The sequence below is a fragment of the Glycine max genome, chromosome 14 (genome assembly GCF_000004515.6).
Source record: "Glycine max cultivar Williams 82 chromosome 14, Glycine_max_v4.0, whole genome shotgun sequence".
NCBI lineage: Eukaryota > Viridiplantae > Streptophyta > Magnoliopsida > Fabales > Fabaceae > Glycine > Glycine max.
In genome coordinates this window covers 3,964,325-3,986,324 of record NC_038250.2, presented here as the reverse complement: position 1 = coordinate 3,986,324, position 22,000 = coordinate 3,964,325, and the positions used below count along the sequence as shown (strand labels likewise).

Genomic DNA, 22,000 nt, shown 5'->3' with positions numbered 1-22,000 from the left:
GTTGTTCCATTAGGTTAATTATGAGATTAATCTTAGATTCAAAATTTAATCACATTTAAAATTTATTGTTTCTTTCCCAAAATTTATTAGGTGAGAACTAAACTTACATCATTTTCCACAAGTACGTCTAATATTTTCTCAATTAAGATACATTCACTAAGTCGATCTTAAGAAGTTTGTTCTTGTCATTCTCATTTAATTCAAAAATTATCTCTAATGAAAACATCATTAATCTAAATACCAATATAAAAAATCTTAAATCCGACAGAAAGGAAATTTCATTTAAAATTTTAGGTAAAATCCTTAAATTTATCCAAGTAAGAATAAAAAAATTGCAACATATAGACTATTGCTATTATTATTTTTTCCTTATTTTGCAGGCATAAATGGTGTGATGATATCAGTATTTTTTTCTATTTATAGGAATAAAAACAAATATTAAAAGATTTAAAATAACTTATACGTTAGATTCCTTATCTGATGACATTGCCGTGATTTTGTGCTTGCAATATCTAACTTATAAATGAGCGAACAAAGCATTTAATTTAGAACTAGTGACATCGGCAATACTGACCTCTAATATTTAGTCCAATTTTTATATATCCATGCATCTATTTTAATTACAACCAAACAAATAATTTAACTACTACGAACATAATAAACATGATAGTGATTGGGCGCATATCACACACTCACGCTATTATCATATAAAATTCAACTATATTGACATGACCAAATTTAATTTTGCCGGTGAACTGTCTCGAAAGTCTGAATTATGAAAGGAATTCCCTACAAGCATCAGGGGCATGTATCATGTATGAGTAAACTAATACCTGCAAATTAATTACAATCAAAACTGAAACTGAAAGCGAACTTCTAATATAAATTAAAATGGCGATCATGTCAAGATCGATAAAACCTAGACGAGGATTTTACACCTCTCTCTAGGAAAAAATGGAGAGAAAATTTCTAAAATTATGTGAGGATTTTACACCTCTCTCTAGTATAATTTAAATAATTTTTCTTAATTTTCTTCTACTCTTTAGTACTCTTTCACATAATCAAACTTGTTGAATAATCAACACTTTCATAAATAAAATTATTCATCTCTACAAAGGATCGTGAGAATACAACAAAAATTATATCATAGAAAAAATAATAACAAACACAAAAATTTAACATAGTTTGACACTTCTTGCCTACGTTCAATAAATCATCTCAAAAATATTTCACTATCACAAAAATGATTATAAGATTGTAACTCACCCCAAATAGTATATCACTCTACAAACTTGAATACTTCACTCAATGGTTACAAGAAATGATAATGCTCTCACAAAAAAATATTTTTCTCTCAAAAAGTGACTTTGGTTCATAATCTCTCTTCACGTATTGTGATTCTCCACTAATTATCTTCTCTATTTATATTAGACTGAAGATTGTCACCAACTATAATAAAAAAGTTCTCTTAAGAGTTGAAACAAAAATAATTTCCAATACATTCATTCAAGTAAGGTTCATATAGTAAGATGTAATCTTTCACTCTCTATTTAAGTTACCTAAATCTTAATGATAAAAATTCAATTCTCAATATACATGAACCTTATTTTTTGACTTGAAACTCTACAAAACTCACCCTAAGGGAATGTTTGATAGGAGGAAGATCATAAGATGAATAAAAATATTAGAAAATAAAAAAATAAGATGAATAAAAATAGATGAGAGATAAGATAATTTATTAATTTTAGGAATTAGTATTTGATTTGAGAGAAATAAAAAAAATAAAGAAGAGAGAAATAAGATAATATAAAAAATCATTTGTTAATTGATTTTTCGTTCAAAAAATAGATTGTTATTTCTACGGACACACATGTAACTATCCACAAATTTTATAAGTATCCATGGGTATCCACAAATATTTGTTAATAATAAATTTTTTAAAAAGGTAAAATAAAAAGATTTTGAAACAAATAATTATACTAAAATAAAAATAATTTTAAAACATATATTTATGCTACAAATAAATTAGAGAAATTTACTTTTGTATATAATAAGAACATTTAAGTAATTTCAAATTGTGGGTATCCGTAGGTACAAGTACCTTACTATTTTTAAGATTATGCTAGCCCTCATCAGTTTGTTTATATCCTCCTTCTTGTATTGTTGAGATAGTGAAATAATATGAGTACTCTTTCGTAAAAAATAAAAAATAAAAAACGTACCTTACTATATTTCCTCGCCCCACTAATAAGCAGGTATTCATTAATGTATCCATTTTTAACTCGTAGTAGGTTTTACTCACAAATATAAACGGGTGCATATATGTTTCTAATTTTTGCCATCTCTAACTTCTCTATTGCATTCTATATACTATAAGTGCAAAATTTAATCATGTGTTTTCTCACATTATTTAGGAATGAATTTGATAATATATAAATTATCATATCTATTAAATAATATGTAACATATCATTATCCTTTAAAAAATGATAATATATCATTAAATAATAATATGAAATATTTTTTTAATATATATCAAAACATAATATCATATACTCTTTTTATCCTTATTATAAGGTTTAATTCAATAATTCATTAGAATTAAAAAAATGGTTAATTTAATTGAAAGTATTACATTTGTCCTAAATTAATATTATTTTTTTTCAAAAATTATTTCTGTCAACAAAATTTACAAATATTTATGGATTAGGTTTTCCTTCCATGGAAAGATAGATTATGCAAATAATACAATTTTCGAAAGTCTCTGCACATCAAGAGGTAAAATAAGATCATCTGTCATCCAAAAATTAAAATCAATGTACTTTACCAACTAATTATTATTGAAATAAGAAAAATGACTTTAATTAATGATATTTTTGTAAAAAAAAATTAATATATGCGACATTTTGTATTGAATCTTATAATAAGAATTAAGAGATATATACTTTTTATTTGATCGACCTTATAATAAAAAGCGGAGGGAGTACTATTTATTTAATGAAAATATTATAAAAATATAAAATGATTGATATGTCCTTACTACGTAAAAGCTTTTGAAATAGTTGATAATATAATAAAGAGTGTCATAATTTTATAATATTTAATAAATTTTATTATTAAAATATTTTTATTTTTTTTAAAAAAAATATTAATTAGTATTCTAAGAACATTGGTTAAAAAATTTTAAAGTAAAATTATATTTATTAAGAGACAGAAAATTATTTTGCCATGATCATTTTTAATTACATTTTTCTACAATTTATACAATATTTTTTTAGTTTTTTAACCAATAACCTAATAACATTGGTTAGGTCGATTAAAAAAATGTGTTACAAAATGTTGTTATAACTCATCATAAACATAAGTATTGTTTAGTCAGCAATGCGGGGACATTAGGTCGGAGAAAATGCGCATAAATCCAGAAACGTGTGGTTTGTGGAAAGTGGAAACCCATGCAAAGCGTTCATTAAAATCCCCAACCAAACTTTCAGCCAATTAATCACATACATCTAAATTCGAACTACTACTATAGCTACGACTATAAAACTTCTCTGTTGTGTATCCAAGCTTCTCACTTATGACCCAAAAGCTACTACTAACATGAGTCCCGCATGGCTATTATTGTTGACCCAAATTCTTCTGGTGGCGGAGGCAAAGAAAAATGTCCCAGCGGTGATTGTTTTCGGAGACTCCTCTGTGGATTCTGGGAACAATAACGTCATAGCCACGGTTTTGAAGAGCAACTTCAAGCCCTATGGTCGTGACTTCGAAGGTGGTCGTCCCACGGGACGGTTCTGCAACGGTCGTGTCCCTCCAGATTTCATTGCTGAGGCTTTTGGCATTAAACGCGCGATTCCTGCATACTTGGATCCTGCTTTTACAATTAAGGATTTCGCCACTGGGGTTTGCTTTGCCTCTGCTGGAACTGGATATGATAATGCTACTTCTGCTGTACTAGTAAGTGTACCTGTTAATTTGTTTCACTTTTCACTCTTAACTGTTTTTCTTTCATCGCCAAATAGAGCAATCGATCTTATAACGTTGTTTCAGGGCGTCTGGGGGATTTTTTTTAAGGAAATTATTATTATTTTTGTTTTTTTTTCAAATGTTACCAGAAATTATAAAAATTAACTGATTTTCCCCCCAAAATAACCAACAAGTTGTTGGTTGTTGAGTGGAGTTTGGTATCCTTAAGTTTGAATTTTGGATGAAAAAAAATAATTAGAATAATAAATCACACTAAGTGTCATCAGATAAGTTTTGTAGTAAAAATTTATCATCAATAAACTTTGTGGATATTTCATACTAATTAATATCATGGTAACAAAAAAAATTAAGAAAAATTTCAAAACATGTTAATTGTTGTTTTACAATATCTTAGCAAACTTTACTGTATATCTTGTTTTTCACAGTTTAAATTCCTCTCTATCCAGATAGTTACATTCAGTATTTGACTGTTTTAAACAGAGTTGTATTTTATAAATTAGGAGTTGTTAGGAGGAATCTCATAATGAATATATATCTACTTTAATATTATTTTTTTCTCTTTTTGCCGGAGAGACAACATCTCTTTGGACAATCCAATTTGTATTTAATTTTATGTAAAGTATAATTAATTGACACAAGTTGTTTCATCTTACACAGAATGTGATACCACTATGGAAGGAATTAGAGTATTACAAGGAGTATCAAGCCAAATTGAGAGCCCATGTTGGTGTAGAAAAAGCCAACGAGATCATAAGCGAAGCGTTGTACTTGATGAGCTTGGGAACCAACGATTTCCTCGAAAACTATTACGTGTTCCCAACCCGAAGACTTCACTTCACCGTGTCACAATATGAGGACTTTCTATTGCGTATTGCGGAGAATTTCGTTAGGGAATTGTACGCACTTGGAGTTAGGAAATTATCCATAACTGGTCTTATTCCCGTAGGATGTCTCCCATTAGAGAGGGCCACGAACATCTTTGGCGACCATGGTTGCAACGAGGAATACAATAACGTGGCTATGAGCTTCAATAAGAAGTTGGAGAATGTGATAACGAAGCTTAATAGGGACCTTCCACAATTGAAAGCTTTGTCGGCAAATGCATATTCCATCTTCAGTGATATCATTACAAAACCTTCCACATATGGTACGTAGGCTATCTAATTTATTTGCTCACTTTTGTTGTTCTTTTAACTTCTATTATATATGCAACCATTATGTTCAAGGTTTTAAATATTGGTTGCGCTTATATTAAGTTTCATCATATATTTGTTGATATCGTGATAAATTGTAGATAAGTACGATTTATGTGATCCAAATTACAATCATGGACAGTTAAAAAAATCTTAATATTGCAGCCCAATTAATCACGATTGCAAACTGTGTTTTCTTTTTAATTATTTTTTTTATTGTGTAGTAGATTTTAAATTAATGAAATTTGCGCATCATACATGCGATGTGCTTTAACTTCCGTATCTAACCTGTGCGAATAATATTATTAAGTACTGCAGTTAATTGCATAATTAATGCATGTACCAAACAAGGGGGTACCCTTCTCCTGATTGAAACCAAAACGGTATGCTTGCTGCAGATGTTCCCTTCTTCAAACTCCGTTTCTTTTTTTTAAGGCAAATATACTTATAATAATAGATAGAAATGTACATCAACCTCTGTACAAGTTGTATAGTATGAACTCTACATACCAAAAGATATCCCCATATACAGACCCAACAAACCGATCATCAAACTCTTCTCCACTATTATCCAGACAAAAGAAAAGGAGTAGGCTAACTACAAAAAACTGATAGACACTGTATGGGGCTGTTGCACCCAGAAGAGAAAAACAAGCCTGGTTTGTTTCCCTTGAAACTTTGTTTTGACTCTCTTCAAACAAAAATAAAAACTTTTTTTTTTGTAGTTTTAATATAATACATATATTTTAATAATTTATTATTATTATTATTATTTATTTGATTACTAATTTTAAGATACTAACTAATACTACATATCTTCTCTTCAAGCAAACTAACACTTATCTTTATCTTATTTAAAGGACCTCATATGTAACAATAGATCGTTTTAAAGGTGATATTTAATACATTTAATTAATTGATTTAAACTATTTAAAACAGTACTATTACTTATATTGATACTAATATAATCCTTATTAATTTGGGAAATTGAACTTTATGCTGGTACAATTGTGAGATATATATATATACTATTAATTAGATATATCACACTAACAAATAAATTGATATAATTTTTTTGAAAGATCAAAAATTTTATCAAAAAATCAAAATGAAGTGTAATATTAAAGGAGGTAAAAATGTTAATTTATTAAAGCATATATTGAGAGTAAAAGTCAAAAAACAATATTAGTAAACTATAAGTTAATAAGCTATTTCATCTAAAAAAAATTATAAATTAACGAGATAAGTTCATCTATTAAACACTTCTATTATGGTCAAAGAAACTTATAAATTGGTAATAAAAAAAATTACAAAGCACACAGGCATCTTGAAGGATAGTCAATAGAAATAGGGTTGTTGTTTTTTTGGTTCGTAGTATGCATTTAATTATGAAATACAAGAAATTCTATGCATAAGGAGGGCAGCTGAAACATAACATTTAATGTCCAGTGAAGGTTTGGTTCAATTGATAAAGATAAGATGGATCCATGATCCATAACTCATAAGCATCAAATTTTATTGTTGATGTAGAAATTTTATTAGTAAATAATACATAAGTATTTCTAAAATCATTCTTTAAATCTTGCGAGACATGAGCTCTAAGCTACGATTCATTTAATTACCTAAACTTTTGTTAAACAGGAAAAAAAAACATAACATTTAGTTCTAAATTTGTATGGCCACCGAAGCTCGTCCAGTACATATTTTGTGCTTTAAAGTTGCTGGTGGCAATTCATAAGATTGGCCAGTAAAACTCGTGTATAGTACACAACTTTTAGGTTTGCTTTTACTTCTTATCATAAATACTAATTTATGAAGGCAGAAAAGCTCCAAGACACACACGGTTCAGTGTGGTACGTCAACCAACCAGAATAGGTGATAACCACCTTAGATGGCTAGCTGCTGCTAGGGGATTCTCATTCTTTATGGATTCATTATACGTTTTTTGTAAGATACTACTGGTATCACTTTATATATATATATATATATATATATATAAACTCTTTATTGGCTGATAAAAAAAACATCAACCAACAAGAATGGCGAATCCCGTACATAGTTAGTTTTGTATCCAGAATTCACACAAGATTTACTAACAAAGTTATGCATGCATATATTTTTTTTTCAAGAGAAAATAAGATATGCGCTAAAATATTATTCCTCTTTCAGTTTATATAGATTTCTTGATTTATTACCACAAAAACCTACATAAAATATTGACCTTGATATGGATATTATTAATTTCAGGATTTGAGGTTGTAGAGAAGGCGTGTTGTTCGACAGGAACATTTGAAATGAGCTACTTGTGCAGTGACAAGAATCCACTTACATGCACAGACGCCGAAAAGTACGTGTTTTGGGATGCCTTTCATCCTACGGAGAAGACAAACCGCATTGTCTCAAATTATTTGATTCCAAAGCTTTTAGCAACCTTTAGATGATGATGATCCATTATTTTCCATTTAAAAGATCACATAGTCTTGCATAGGGCAACATCAAAATATACATATAGCAAGATTTAATGTCGGGTTGTCATTTTTTTAAATGAATTTATCTTTACATTTTCTATTGAACTGTAATTATATATGGAAATAAATTTTGAAAAACATGTCACTTGATATAAATTTAAGGATCAAATTCAACCTTTGATCTTTTATTTATGTTTTATCTTAATAGAGATCAGTTTAATATATATATATATATATATATATATATATATATATATATATATATATATATTTAGATCCTTCAAATTTGTTTATAATATTTTGATGATGTACTACCTTAAGATATAATGTTTTTATGTTTTTCGAATTGAAGATGCTTTTATGATGAAATTTATATGACATAATTGTATTCATGAAAAATATTATATGTATTTTCATTCATTAAATTAATTTAAAAAAATTTAAAGGAATTAAAAATAAATCTTTCCATATTAAAATCTTAGTATTTTATATAATAACATCTGAAATGGTTGCATAGATAATATAATTAGTGGGAAGTAATTAAGAAAAGTTTAATTAGATAGAACATTACAAAGAAAGTACTACTAAGTTTTATGATTTTAGTACTATTGTTTAATAAATGTGATTTGAGTTGATTTGTTTATAAAATGTTGAAAAATTTACCTTTTGAGCATTAAATTATAACAAATTTTATGAGAATGTACGCAATATAACATTTGATAATATAAGTTTCTGTTTTTTTATAGGCAAATTAATTATATTACGAGAGTAGAAGGGGGTATTACAATCTTAATATATATATATAAAAGAACTTATCCAGAAAAGGGAAAACCATTGTGAACCTAACATATTAGGGATATTTGCACACTAACGAGAGAAAAAATGCTACCCAATTTACCAAAAAATCATGACCATATGATCTGACCTTTATTAATTAGATTCAAAAGCGTAAAAATGTTGAAGGCAACCAAAGAGTTCAAATAAATGCATGTAGTATTTGTCAAGCTTTGTTTTGCACTCCTTCCTAAAAGCAATCTAAAGAATTTACACCCCAATCAGGGGGAAAAAAGTGTCTCACCCAATATAGTGATGTACAAGAAAACCAAGACCAAGATTTAGCCACTATTAGATCCAAAAGCCTAAGAATGGAATCATGCCTAAAAATGATAGCGTATGGGAAATATATAGTATTCATAAATATTTGAAGAAAGAGTAACCTTAATTAATTAACACTCGACCATGAGAATACAGCAGACAAAACTTCATGAAACAAAGTACATGTTAGCTTGATGAGATTGATGTGTAGTACTTCACTATGAAAGGCAAAAAAACATAAAACGATCGGTCCTGCTAGACAACCATAACATTCCTTCTGAGTAAATTACTTCTGGTTAGAATTTGATTCCAAATAATTTGCCAAGAGAAAGCTAAGACTCTAGAAGGGGCATAGCATTTCCAAAACTTTCTAAATAAGGTCAACTCAGAATTAGAAAAAAAAGCTGAATAAGTATGAAAAGCTATTTCGCATCCACATATGTGCATATTTAGATGAAAAATTCCCACAGATTTCCAAAGACCACACCCACATGTCATACTTATCCCTAGGTAGGACCACATACCTCAATATGTCAAGCAATTCAAACATCAAGATTTCCTCCTAAAAGAATATAGAAACCTCCTCCAACTAAACAACCAAGCCCAACATTCAACAAACCACACCTCCCAAAATCCTTGAACTTGATTACCTTGCACCTAAAAGTGGAAATACGATACAATCTAGGGAATAGATCTTCGAAGCTATCATTTCCCAACCAAATATCGTCTTAGAATCTAACATTTATAGGTACCACAACCAGTCCTTTTCCAAACAAGAGGAAAACCAACCAAAAGAAATGTCATGACTGTTCAGCTTGGAAATATACGTATATCCCAGCATCAAAAGGAGGAATATTCACAATTAAAACTTCTGACAAAATTTGTCAAACTAGCATTAAAATGACCCATACCTGGAACAAAGAATATTTATCTAAAAAACCATCTGATTCAGACAGCAACCACCACCTCCATTTTGCTAAGTGGGGTAAATTTAACCATTCCTTGGACTTAAAAATCACTTTCCAACTAACTTAAGCAAACTTTCTTTTATCTTCAATAGTCACTACCACCCAAAATCGAGTCAAAATATTTAAAACCTTCCTTGGCATGGTAGTAGAAGTTACAGGCAACTCAACACAGAATTCATAAAACTTAATATAGCTACCTCAAAAAAGAGATGTTTACTTTTCCAAGACCCCAACTTCTACCTCAAATTAAGAATGAATATCAGGCTTCCAATTTGCTAAACTCTTAGAATTAGCACCAATTCAAAGGCCTAGATTCTTACTTTAAAGGAGTACTACTACCTAACTCTGGCGATTCCGAAAAAGGCAAGGCAGAATCCAAGAAACCATCATCCACATTCATATCAATTAAACTACTTTTATATAAAGTTAATTTTAAGGATACAAAGCCGGCTCTACTTTGGACTAATAAATAAATAATTAATAATTAAGGATTAAATTATAGTTGGGTTAAATAAGAAAATTTTTTAAAGATAATTATTATTTGATGGGAATAATAATTATAAAAAGATTAATATTCATTAACGTAAAATAAGGTCTTATTTTTTTAAAAAATATTTTCTCTAATCTCAAGTACGTAAAAAGACAAAATAATTAAGGAAGAAAAATCTTATTTCTCTTTTCTTTCAAGGAATCAAAGTATACCAGAAATAAGAATGTGCACCATTTATCTATTATTTGTGAGAATCATATATTTTAATATTTTATTAGTTTCTATAATTATTAATCTTACAAACATTAAAATTTACACAAATCACCTCAAAATTGAAATATACCTGAGACATCTATATCTAAGTGCGTGTTTCCGGTGCCATCATGAACATATATAAGAAGAATTCTACCGAAGACAAAGTAGAGATTAAGGAGTCTAAGTCCTACCATTCTTTCTGTGGAAGCATCATAATTAAAAGTTCCTCGATCGTGAGTTTAAGGAATTTTTTACGTTTGCATGCAGCAACATTTTATACTATCACTATCTAAGGATTCGCTAGCAATACCTGTAGGTTGCTGACAAGAACGTACAACAGACATTATTTTCGTTGAACTGAGCTAGTTAGTTCCTCTCCTATACTTACCTTACTTTGTCACTGAAAGGTTGTCACGTGTGCTTAAATATGTCAAACGCTCCCCTAAAACCTGTGGAACAAAACATTCTTCAACAAATTGCCAACACATTATTGATCACTTAGATTCCATTTGGCGCATGGAGTTTTAAATTGTAATTTTAAATTATAATTTCAATTCCAATTCTGTGGGAATATGAATTGGTTTAGATTAGAATAATAATTCGTATGTTTTAGTTATGCAAAAAGAAAATAATATGATTTAATTTAGAGTTAAATTTTAATTTCCCTTTAACATATCTCAGTAGTCATACAAAGGGTACATTACTTTTGAGTAAAAAAGTTTGATCCACGTGATGGAAATGGCAGTAGGGATAGTGCACCCCAGACAAGACCCATTTAATAATTCGCAGGCCCCAAAGTTCAAAACAGGTACAATTACAACCGAACTCTTGGTTTGAGGTCCAACAAGGAAAATGCAAAAAGAGGAATTGCTTCCTGCATCCCCTTTTTTGCTTCCTGCACCCACAAAAAGACCTAGTCAGACAAAAATACCCTCATCAGGCATCCCTGCCTATCCCAAGCAAATCCTAACTGTCAAACCTGCATCCCACCTCCAACCAACCACCCAATAGTATACTACTGCCGCACCCTAACACCACCACTACAACCACCCACCTCCACCCAACACCACCGCCACACTTAACTTCTTCTACAAGTCCAACCTAATATGTATTGACAAAGAAAGAAATCTCTCTAAGTCAAAGTTAGCATCATCGACGTTGCAATGAAGAAGGAACCAAGTAGCACTGACCCTTCTTTGTTCACGCTTCTAATGTTGTGTCCTTCTGAACTTTCACCCTAATAGGTTTGCTACACTTTGAACCCTCACAATTCACCTCAAACATGTCTTGCTAACCAATATATTTGTCACCCTATTTTGAAAAAGGTTTATGGATTACCTATTCACTTTCAAAATGACCATTCTGTAATAAAAGAAGGGTAATGTGGGAATTTTAAAACATTTGGGGTACAAGAAGCAATTGCTGGCAAAAAGTGCTATTAGCCGTCCAAAAATGTAGTAACATAAACATAATTTATTATGAAAAGAGAACAAATTGCATGTAACTTTGAAAATTATTATACATTTCTATAATTTTTAACTAAATAATATTTTTTAAAAATTTATTGTTTGATTAAAAGTTTCTATCACATAAATTATATATACAAATTTCATATTAATTCAAAATCATTTGATACCTATTCATATAGATTAAAATCAAATATTTTAAAATATACTAAATATGAATAATTTAATTACGTTCTTGTTGTTTAATTTTGACAAAAATTGACACAAATGATATTAATAATATGTTGATATAATTCAATGATTAAATAAAAAAAACATTCTATATCAAGTTATAAAAATAATTTAATAATTGTCAAAGTTACATTAATGTAATTTAATATCTCTTTATATATATATATATATTCACATATTAGTCATTTCAGTAGTTTTTTTTAAAAAATAAACAAGGTTTAGGTCTTGAAAAAAATGTTAAGAGCGTTTTAGTTTTTTTAAATAGGTTCATTCATCTTAACTTGAATTAAATAGAGATGACTATTAGATAGGAACAATTATATATATATAAAAAAAACTCTAAACTACTAATCTTAATGGATTCATTAATTTCTTTCATTTCTTTAATGAAAACCTATAACATTGCTGAAATGTGTAATCACTTATAACTAAGTCTGATTATGATAATTAAATATGAATTTGGTGGTATCTGTATGACTTGTCCTAACATTGAGGCAAAAAATTCATTTTAATTAGAGTGGGATTTGAAATTTTCCTAACTTGAAAAGGCAAGGTTGGAGTTGAGTGTAAACTCTACCCTCTAACCTGCCCCCCTGTGCATACGTGTGTTAGAGTTAGGATTTTTTTAATTATTTAAAATATAAATTAATTATTTTTATAGGTGAATGATTATAATAATAATTATTATTATTAAGTAATAAATTTAAAATTAAATATTTAAATAAAATATAACTTGATTCTTAAATTTTATTTATTTATTAATTTTTATATATTGTTTGAATCAAAACGTGATTAATAACTTAATATATAATTTATTTAAAAATATAAAAAGACAATTTTTTAAAAAAAATATAAGAATAATTTCTCACAAATTTTCATGAATATGATCAAACCCAACAGCAACAATGATGTTAGGTTTATATTTTTCATTCATTCTTCTATTAAACCCAAACTCATTGTACATTTTATAAGTACAATAGTGGAAAGAGTTCAGCATAGCAAATTGATCCGAAGGGACACGCTCCGAGGTGAACGAATTTAGAAAAATGTTAGAAAGAGTGACACATTGAACATATTCTTTTATTAGTTAAAAGTGATAAAATTAGACAAATTTTATATCATATTTAAATGATTATCTCTTTTAATTTTGTAATTTTTAATAAATTAAATAACAAGAAAAAGTATATTTAAAAAAATATTAAAAAATATATTACTTCGTGATCATGAAATTAATAGCATTGGCGAGGGTATAAGTTTACCTATCCTTGGCCTGGCTATTCAATGTGTTTCGTGATTTCTCTAATAATTCAATTCAATTTATGTTTCCCCTAAAAAATAATATTTTCTTGCAAAGACTCTGGTCGTTATATGATGTCTGAATTATATGGATAGTGATAGATTCCTATACATATAAATGTTATCTAGAAGTCCATGTGCAGCTACATGGAATTGTTGACATTTTCGTGCATATGAGTGATGACTTATTTATCTCTTTTTTTTTTCAAATGTTAAATTAATTTTGAGGTGCTTATACTGTTTGGCAATTTTGAATTAAGTCTGAATATTTTAAAAATTTGTGATTGAATGTCGTCAGAATTTTTTTAACGTGTTATCGAAAAAGAAGAGAATTGTTAACGTGCTCTAACTCTAATTTTCCAAATTTTTTCCCGCGATTAACTCTTTTGATTTCCAATAGTATGCTGCCCGTGTATATGTACAGGTTATCTATAAGTAGTCTGATAGAAATGCAAAGCAATTCGGGATCGCGTAAAGATATATTAAACATTTTACAGAAAGCTATTTGAAAGAGATATGGGCCAATACAGAACCCACCCTTTACCAACTAACCATAGAATCTTTTTCATCAAAACATATATATATATATACACACGGGATTAGAAAATTAAAATAAATGAGAAAAAAATATAAAGTCTTAAACTAAATAACATGACAAAATAATTTTAGAACATGAATCAACCATGTACTATATAATATAATAAACATGCAGAAAAATATTTCAAGTTTTGTTAGCTTGTATTAAACAGGCAAACGTTATTCTTAGAGACAAAACATCCTTAATGTACTAGTAGAAAATCCGATTGTGCTCCTCCCTAAAATACGACATCATGTACTGAAAGGATTCCCAAACATTCTAAACATAATGTTGTTGCTCTTAAAAATAAGTTTTTATAAAAAAAAAGAAAAAGAAACCAAATTATTTTTTTGCTTGCGTGTATTTTTAGAGAGAAGGGAATAGATATATATAGACCCATTGTATTATTAGAAACCAACTTACATGTATCAAAACAAACGTAACAAATAATTTATTTTGTAAAAATAGAATTAATATAAGTAATATATTTTTTACAAATTTTAAATTATAAAAAAAATATTTACCAATATATATATTTGAAAATTCTGCATAATCCCCCAAAAGGAAAAGCACATTACTCCTTTAATATTTGAGTCCTATAAAAATTAGTCCACTAAATTTAAAAATGCGTAAAATAATATACTTAATATTTATGAACAATATAAAACAAACCTTCCATTGCAGAAATTATTAAATAATAGTTAATAGATAAAAATACCTTTACATATGTAAAGGTGTATATTCTTCCACCTGTTCTTTTAACTTTGGTTCCTGCAATAGTAAGTAAATGCTTCACATGCAATCATAAATAAGTTTGCTTTATTATGAGTTAACAAAAATTTCGTCATAAATCCTACGTCTATAACTCACTGCTAATAAAAATTTAGAAGAATAGAGAGATAAAATTTAATGTCAAGTAAAAGTATATTATATTTTGTAATAATATGGATTATAAACAAAAATTATTATATTTGCCAATGCTGAAAGATTAAAAATAAGATTCATTATATTTACATGGCCCCTCAATCATATAAATTGAAAGAGAGGAAAAAAAAAAAAAAGCAAAGTATTCTAATGGCTCAAAAGGACAACAGCAATCCCCGAAGTGTCCCTATTTTTGTCTTCTAAAAGGCTAAAACAAAGCTATGGTTTAGAATTATGACAACGGTAAACATAGATAGCACCTTCTAGTAGTAAGGTAGGGTCCGTACTGTTTGGCCATTCAAGTAAAAATATAATGTGAGATTTGAACTATATCTTAGCTAGTAAACTAGTGCATCTACCCGACAATTATTCATACGATACGTACTGGTTTACAAATTGAGGATGCTTGATTTGGATCCCTGATCCCACTTTGGAGAACAATGTTTTCAGCTTAATTAATCGGAATCATTACTTACAAACATTATTTAGGATAGCATTTTTTTTGTGTGTGAATATTTAAGATAAAATTTAATTAGGATATAGTGATATCATAAAGATTTTTTGTATATGATAATTTAATTGATAATTATTATGTATGATAAATTTATTAACTAATTTTTATAATAATTACTTTAAAAATTATATTTAAGATTATTTTTAATTGATTAGCAATGCAAAAAAAAAAAAATAGATGGCTTTTAAAGTTATATATAATACTATATATGAAAATTAAACTCTTAAATAAAATCCTAATTTTACCCTGCAAATTATCAATGACTTCTCTCTATCAGTATTATCGATAGAAAAAGTCCACTGTAAATCATTGAAAATTCAAATCATTCCTCATTCTTTTCTATATATCTATTTTACCACCAACGGCAAAATAACTAATCAGAAAGTCCACTGTAAATGAAAGTAACATTGATGAAATCATGTAAAGGCTTCATGTAATTGTTTGTACACGTACACGTAATATATTCATGAATTAATTTATTAACTGTGGTCACTCTGGAGAATATATATAGTTAGAGATTGTTATGCATAATTCCTGCATACGTACTAGTACTAGAGTTATGCATGATTAATGATACACAGTTACTGTGAGTGGTTTCTTTTGTGAAAAGAGAGAGCAAGGTCTCATTTATTGAGCAATATACATAAATCGTGGCACCTCCTTTCTCGTTGAGTAGCATTGAATTAATGGCATAGGACAAGAGCTGATCAGGAACTAACTTGCCCCTTCAGCGGTTGCAACTACACATGGCTGCCTAATTAATAAGGCCGTCGTGTCTCTCTGTCTCTTTCTCATACTATTCTAGCTCTTTCGGTGGTAGTTGGTGCTGGAATTAGTCAAACATGCATTTGTAATATGGAATGTGAGATTCGAACAATGTCTCTTTTCTCTTGTATGTATCAACTAGGAGAAATTATCATTTAGGTGGCATGGTCGGATTAATCTTTATATGATACTTTTTTAAGTTTTTAAATTAATAATATTTAATTATAGATTTTGTAAGTATAGTAGTATTAGATTATCTGATATTTTTTTGGCCAGCCATTAATATTTAGAACTGTGAATTTATACCCGTTCGATCCATTTGAACTCGTGTCAATCACATGTTAATGTATTTTTAGGTTGAGTTGAACTGACTTGGTCAAATTACTAGTAAAATTGATAGATATTTAGTATCAATATTATCATAACAAAAATTAAATTGAATCAAGTCATTTTTATGATGGGCAGGATTTTTCTTGGTCTAATCTAGTCCTTGATGGGTCGTAGGCCAATAAGCTAGTCCATAGTAAACTTTTTAAAGTATAAAAATAAAAATTATCAAAATAAATTAACTTTTATATATAAAAGAAGGTAATGAGATATATATAATTATAAAAAGTTCAACATCAATTTTAAAAGTAATTAAAATCCAATCTCATTTACGTTGGGGTCAAGAAACTTACCAGGAATCCACCCATTTTTTTAAATTACTTATATACAGTTATAAGTAAAACATATGTTAAGTTATTAATTACTTTTTAATTTAAATAATATGCACAAATTAATAAGCAACATGAATCATGAAAATACATAAGATATTTAAAAATATAAAAAAATTTAAAATTTTTCTTTGTCAAAAGAGTTATAGAAAATATAAAGATGACTTAACAGTAAAGAATGATGAAGGAAGAGAGATAAGTCATGAATTCAAATCATCCGCTAATAAAAATTAATAATTAATATTTATGGATAAAAAATGATATAATATTTAATTACAAATAGTTGCCAAGTTTTCGGATATATCACGACCTTAAAATTAACAAGAAAAAATTCGTCAGTTGTCACCTGAAAGTTTTATAGAAGGATATGAAAATGTGGTGATTGCGGTCTCGTGCAGCTATATACTACCAGATATATATGTAGTTAAGACATCCAATCGAAAAGAACTGCTTTTACTAGATTTTGTTGGTGGATGATATATGCTTCAAATTTATTAATATACGAATTTGGTTGAATGTAATTCATCAATCCACAAGATCGGTTCATGCAATGGAAGTGGGACAACTTGAACTCACGAACTTATTTATGGTTTTGCACGGTGAGTCAGCTCCAAATTTTGACTCCTCTTTCTGACAAGGTGTGACACAATCTAGAAGGATGACCAAAAAGAAAAAAAAATTAATAAATTTTGATATATGACAAATAATTCAGTTTAATCCTCTTCTCCTTGGACCTTGGGGGATAGTTTTGAAGACATGCATTAACTATTATTTCTTGATTTAGGCAATGTTTTATCACGCTAAATGTTGGACGTTCGGGACCATAAAAATGTATAATACTCATTGCGACATCCATAATATTCTTCTTAAACGATCTATATAGTACTTTGTATTCCAAGAATCTTTTTCATTATACTCTAAGATCTTCTATGACAAATATTTGCTCAATGGTTTGTTGAGAACGAGTGACTTCATTTTTAGTATGATCATGGACTCACCATTTTTATAGATTTTCACAAAAGTAGAGGTTTCCGAAAGTCTTCTAATTAAAAATTATGTTAGAACATAAAAAGCTCGAAATTTTTGTACCATTATTTTAGAGCTTGCTTCATATATACCATAAAAGTTTTACTTCAAATAATAACACACTAAAGGCTCTTGGTCTGATACTATGAAACCTTCAAGTTGCTCTATATAAAGATAAATACATAGTGTTTTAATTAAAATTTTGGGATAAATACTTATATATAATTTACTTGTGCCCCGATCTAGATCTTCAAAAATTTTAGCTCTAACAAATTGTGACATGTATAGTGTATGTAAGTGAACTCTTTGCAAATTTTGTACGTTGGGTGGTCATCCTCGTGCATCTAGTTTAGGTAGTACAATTATCCCCTAGCTCCCGGCAGGCTGGCATTTGTGTTCTATTCTTTGCGGATTTTAAGACATTTTCGTGTGAATTGAACGTTATTAATCGTAGTCTTGTACATGGTGTCATGAGAGAAATATCAATACATTGTAGGGTCTAGCAGAAATTTGTAAGATCTCATTTAATATGTTTGTATTTATTTTTCCACTCACATGAATTCATCACGTAAAATCCCCTATTATAAGATTTAATTTATGATATACATTGCACCAGTCCATCTTTTCTCAGGGGTCGACATTCACATGACACGCGTCATATTTAGGATTGGTTGGTATTTAGCTATTTTTTTCTCAATATATTTGTTAATGTCTATTATAAAATTTATATTATGTATTATTTTTGCCTGTTTTTTTATTTATTTTAAGAATTTACTTTCTAACAAAGTTTTATTTTCTCAATTTCTTGTATAAATTTTCTAAATGGCCAGAAAATAATAAAAATAAAAACAATTTATAATAAAAAAATTAAGTGAATTAATCTTGATAACTTATTAGAATACGATAAGTTTTAAGATTCAAGAAGTGTTTAAAAAATATTTATAAATTATTTATTAATAAAATTCTTATAACGAAAATCGAACTCATATTATTATGAGAGAAGAATATATTTTTTATCAACTAAATTAACCTTTATTTTAGAAGTGATTTTTTTTTTATATACGTTAAAAAAAAAAAATGTGAACAACCATTTACCCCACCTTGAATGCTCGTCCCATCCATAGAACTGTGATCTTGTCTTGGCAATTATGGTTTCCAACAACTTCTTCACCCAAACACCAAAAGATCAAAGTTCCATTAATAGTCCTAACCAATATTTATTTTCTCACAAGTTCACTTCCCTAGCACACTCCAAAGTCACCCTACAACAACAACACACACACTCCTCACACAATAATGGAAGAAGGGCAAAGAAAAACAACAACACTACTTCTATGCTCCCACATTGTGGTTCTTCTTTTACTCTCCCTAGTGGCCGAGACTAGTGCCAAGGTTTCAGCAGTGATCGTCTTCGGCGACTCCTCCGTCGACGCCGGCAACAACAACTTCATCCCCACCATTGCACGGAGCAATTTTCAGCCATATGGGCGTGACTTTGAAGGTGGAAAAGCCACTGGGAGGTTTTGCAATGGGAGAATACCGACGGATTTTATATCTGAGTCTTTTGGTCTGAAACCTTATGTGCCAGCATACTTGGATCCTAAGTATAATATTTCAGATTTTGCAAGTGGGGTCACTTTTGCTTCTGCAGCAACTGGTTATGATAATGCAACCTCGGATGTGCTGGTAATTCATGTCCTTTTCAACCTATATATATAATGGAACTATATATGCATGCTTTACTTTTTCAATAATATCTCTATTTTTTTTTCTTGGCTTACTTATTTTTTTCCCCTTGTTTTGCTTCAAAGGAAAATAAACAGAGATAGATAAAATTTTGAAATTTAAATTAAAACAAAAATAAATTTTTAGTTTTTTAGAGATCAACTTTGTTCTTTTTATTATTATTTTACTTCTTTTTTAATTAAAAAAGTATCATCACCTATTTTTTTTTCTTTTCTCTCGTCCAAATATATCACAATTTTTATGATATAATTTTTTTATGAAACACCTCTCTTTAATATTTGAATTCAATCTTATTGATTATATTTGTTTTCACTCTTATAAGATAAGAAGATATATTTTACATAATAATAATTAAGTTTACGACTAAATACATATAATTAATGTAAAATATTTAAATTTAAGAATGAATTCTAATAAAAAAGTAATTTTGTGAAAAATTAATCTAAAAAAATAATGTCACTTTCAAAAGAATATATTTAAATTTGATATACAAGATTGTACATATGTAGGGTTACATCACATAATTTTTTATCAATCTTTTCAGCTATCTCCGCACTGCTACTTCCTCTTTGCCTCTCCTCTGTTTCTCTTCTCTTCTCCGTCAAACAAATAGGAAAAACTAAAAATAATTACTAATATGTTGTCTCTCCTCTTTATTTTTTTTCATTATTTTTTTTTTGTTAAAATCTGAAATTTAAAAATGAAGCTTATGAGTCCATTGTCAAAGATATAATTATGCAAACCATGATATTGGTTGCAGTCTGTGATACCACTATGGAAGCAATTAGAGTACTACAAGGGATACCAAAAGAATTTGAGTGCATATCTTGGTGAAAGCAAAGCAAAGGAGACCGTAGCTGAAGCATTACACCTCATGAGTCTTGGAACAAATGACTTCCTAGAGAACTACTACACCATGCCTGGTAGAGCATCTCAATACACACCCCAACAGTACCAAATTTTTCTGGCTGGCATAGCTGAGAACTTCATAAGGAGCCTCTATGGTCTTGGTGCTAGGAAGATTTCGCTAGGAGGGTTACCTCCCATGGGATGCTTGCCACTTGAAAGAACCACAAATATTGTTGGTGGGAATGACTGTGTTGCCAGATACAATAACATAGCATTGGAGTTCAATGATAAGCTCAAGAATTTGACCATTAAGCTAAACCAAGAGCTCCCTGGACTCAAATTGGTGTTTTCTAATCCTTATTACATTATGTTGAACATCATAAAAAGACCTCAACTTTATGGTATGTTATCCTAAACCATGCATATATGTTTTTCAGATATCGTTGTCTCTTTCTCCCTTTTCTGTTTCAGATAATTTGGACCCTCCCAAATAAATAAATAAAATTCACTATTCCCCCTTACAATTTTCCACTGTTTCGTTCTTGATTTTATATATTACTTCTGTCTTTAAAAATAACAATGATAAAATCAATAATATATGAATAAATAAAATATGCATTGGCAATGTAATTTTTTTTATATTCTCATGTAAGATATCATGTATAATAAATTTGTTGACTTTTAAATAATTATCTTAAATTTCATATCAAAAATTTCTAATTAGTTAATGTGCACATCTCTTAATATTTTATACAAATTAATCATGATGTGCACTAATTCATTATTTTTTTTTCTCTTCAGGATTTGAATCGACCTCAGTGGCATGTTGTGCTACTGGAATGTTTGAGATGGGTTATGCATGCAGCAGGGGCCAAATGTTCAGTTGCACTGATGCTTCCAAATATGTGTTTTGGGACTCTTTTCATCCAACTGAGATGACAAATAGTATCGTTGCAAAGTACGTGGTGCTGCGTGTTTTATATCAATTCTTACAATAAACAAATAGCTACTAGTGAAATTTTATTTATGTACGGCTATCTCTTCATGTCTGCACATTCGCCATAAAGTGCCATTTGGGCTTTCTATGAATGACTGCATGTCGATGTGTACATATATAAAAATGTCAATACAGCACATTCACCATATAATGTGCTGATAATTAGAAATAAGTCGTTTTGTTTAGAACAATATATATATAGTATTTATACTTTTTAGGCACTTTACTAGATTCGGTGTCCTCCATATGTATGTCCTATTATGTTGGGTCTATAGTTTGTAATATCTATCCATGGTTTGGAAATGTCAAATTCCAAGAGAGAATTTTCTGGTTTTTCTTTGGTTGCAGTTATTTATGGCCAAAATCAAATACCCACTTCATTGCCAAATTCACTTTTCAGAGATTATCTAAACCTAATCAATCAATTTACCATAAACC

The 22,000-nt window shown here is 28.9% G+C and overlaps 2 protein-coding genes across 2 annotated transcripts; both read left to right on the top strand.

The window, feature by feature from the left end:
• The first annotated feature begins 3,361 nt into the window (after window positions 1-3,361).
• LOC100805486 (GDSL esterase/lipase At2g42990) lies at window positions 3,362-7,839 on the top strand. The gene is made up of 3 exons (XM_003545566.5): window positions 3,362-3,956; window positions 4,644-5,133; window positions 7,427-7,839. Exons 1-3 carry the CDS (start codon window positions 3,600-3,602, stop codon window positions 7,618-7,620), a joined length of 1,041 nt encoding a protein of 346 aa, XP_003545614.1. The 5' UTR covers window positions 3,362-3,599; the 3' UTR covers window positions 7,621-7,839.
• An 11,372-nt stretch (window positions 7,840-19,211) lies between these two features.
• On the top strand, window positions 19,212-21,895 carry LOC100804416 (GDSL esterase/lipase). Its single transcript, NM_001255199.3, has 3 exons — window positions 19,212-19,656; window positions 20,477-20,966; window positions 21,367-21,895. Exons 1-3 carry the CDS (start codon window positions 19,267-19,269, stop codon window positions 21,561-21,563), a joined length of 1,077 nt encoding a protein of 358 aa, NP_001242128.2. The 5' UTR covers window positions 19,212-19,266; the 3' UTR covers window positions 21,564-21,895.
• The last annotated feature ends 105 nt before the right edge of the window (window positions 21,896-22,000 follow it).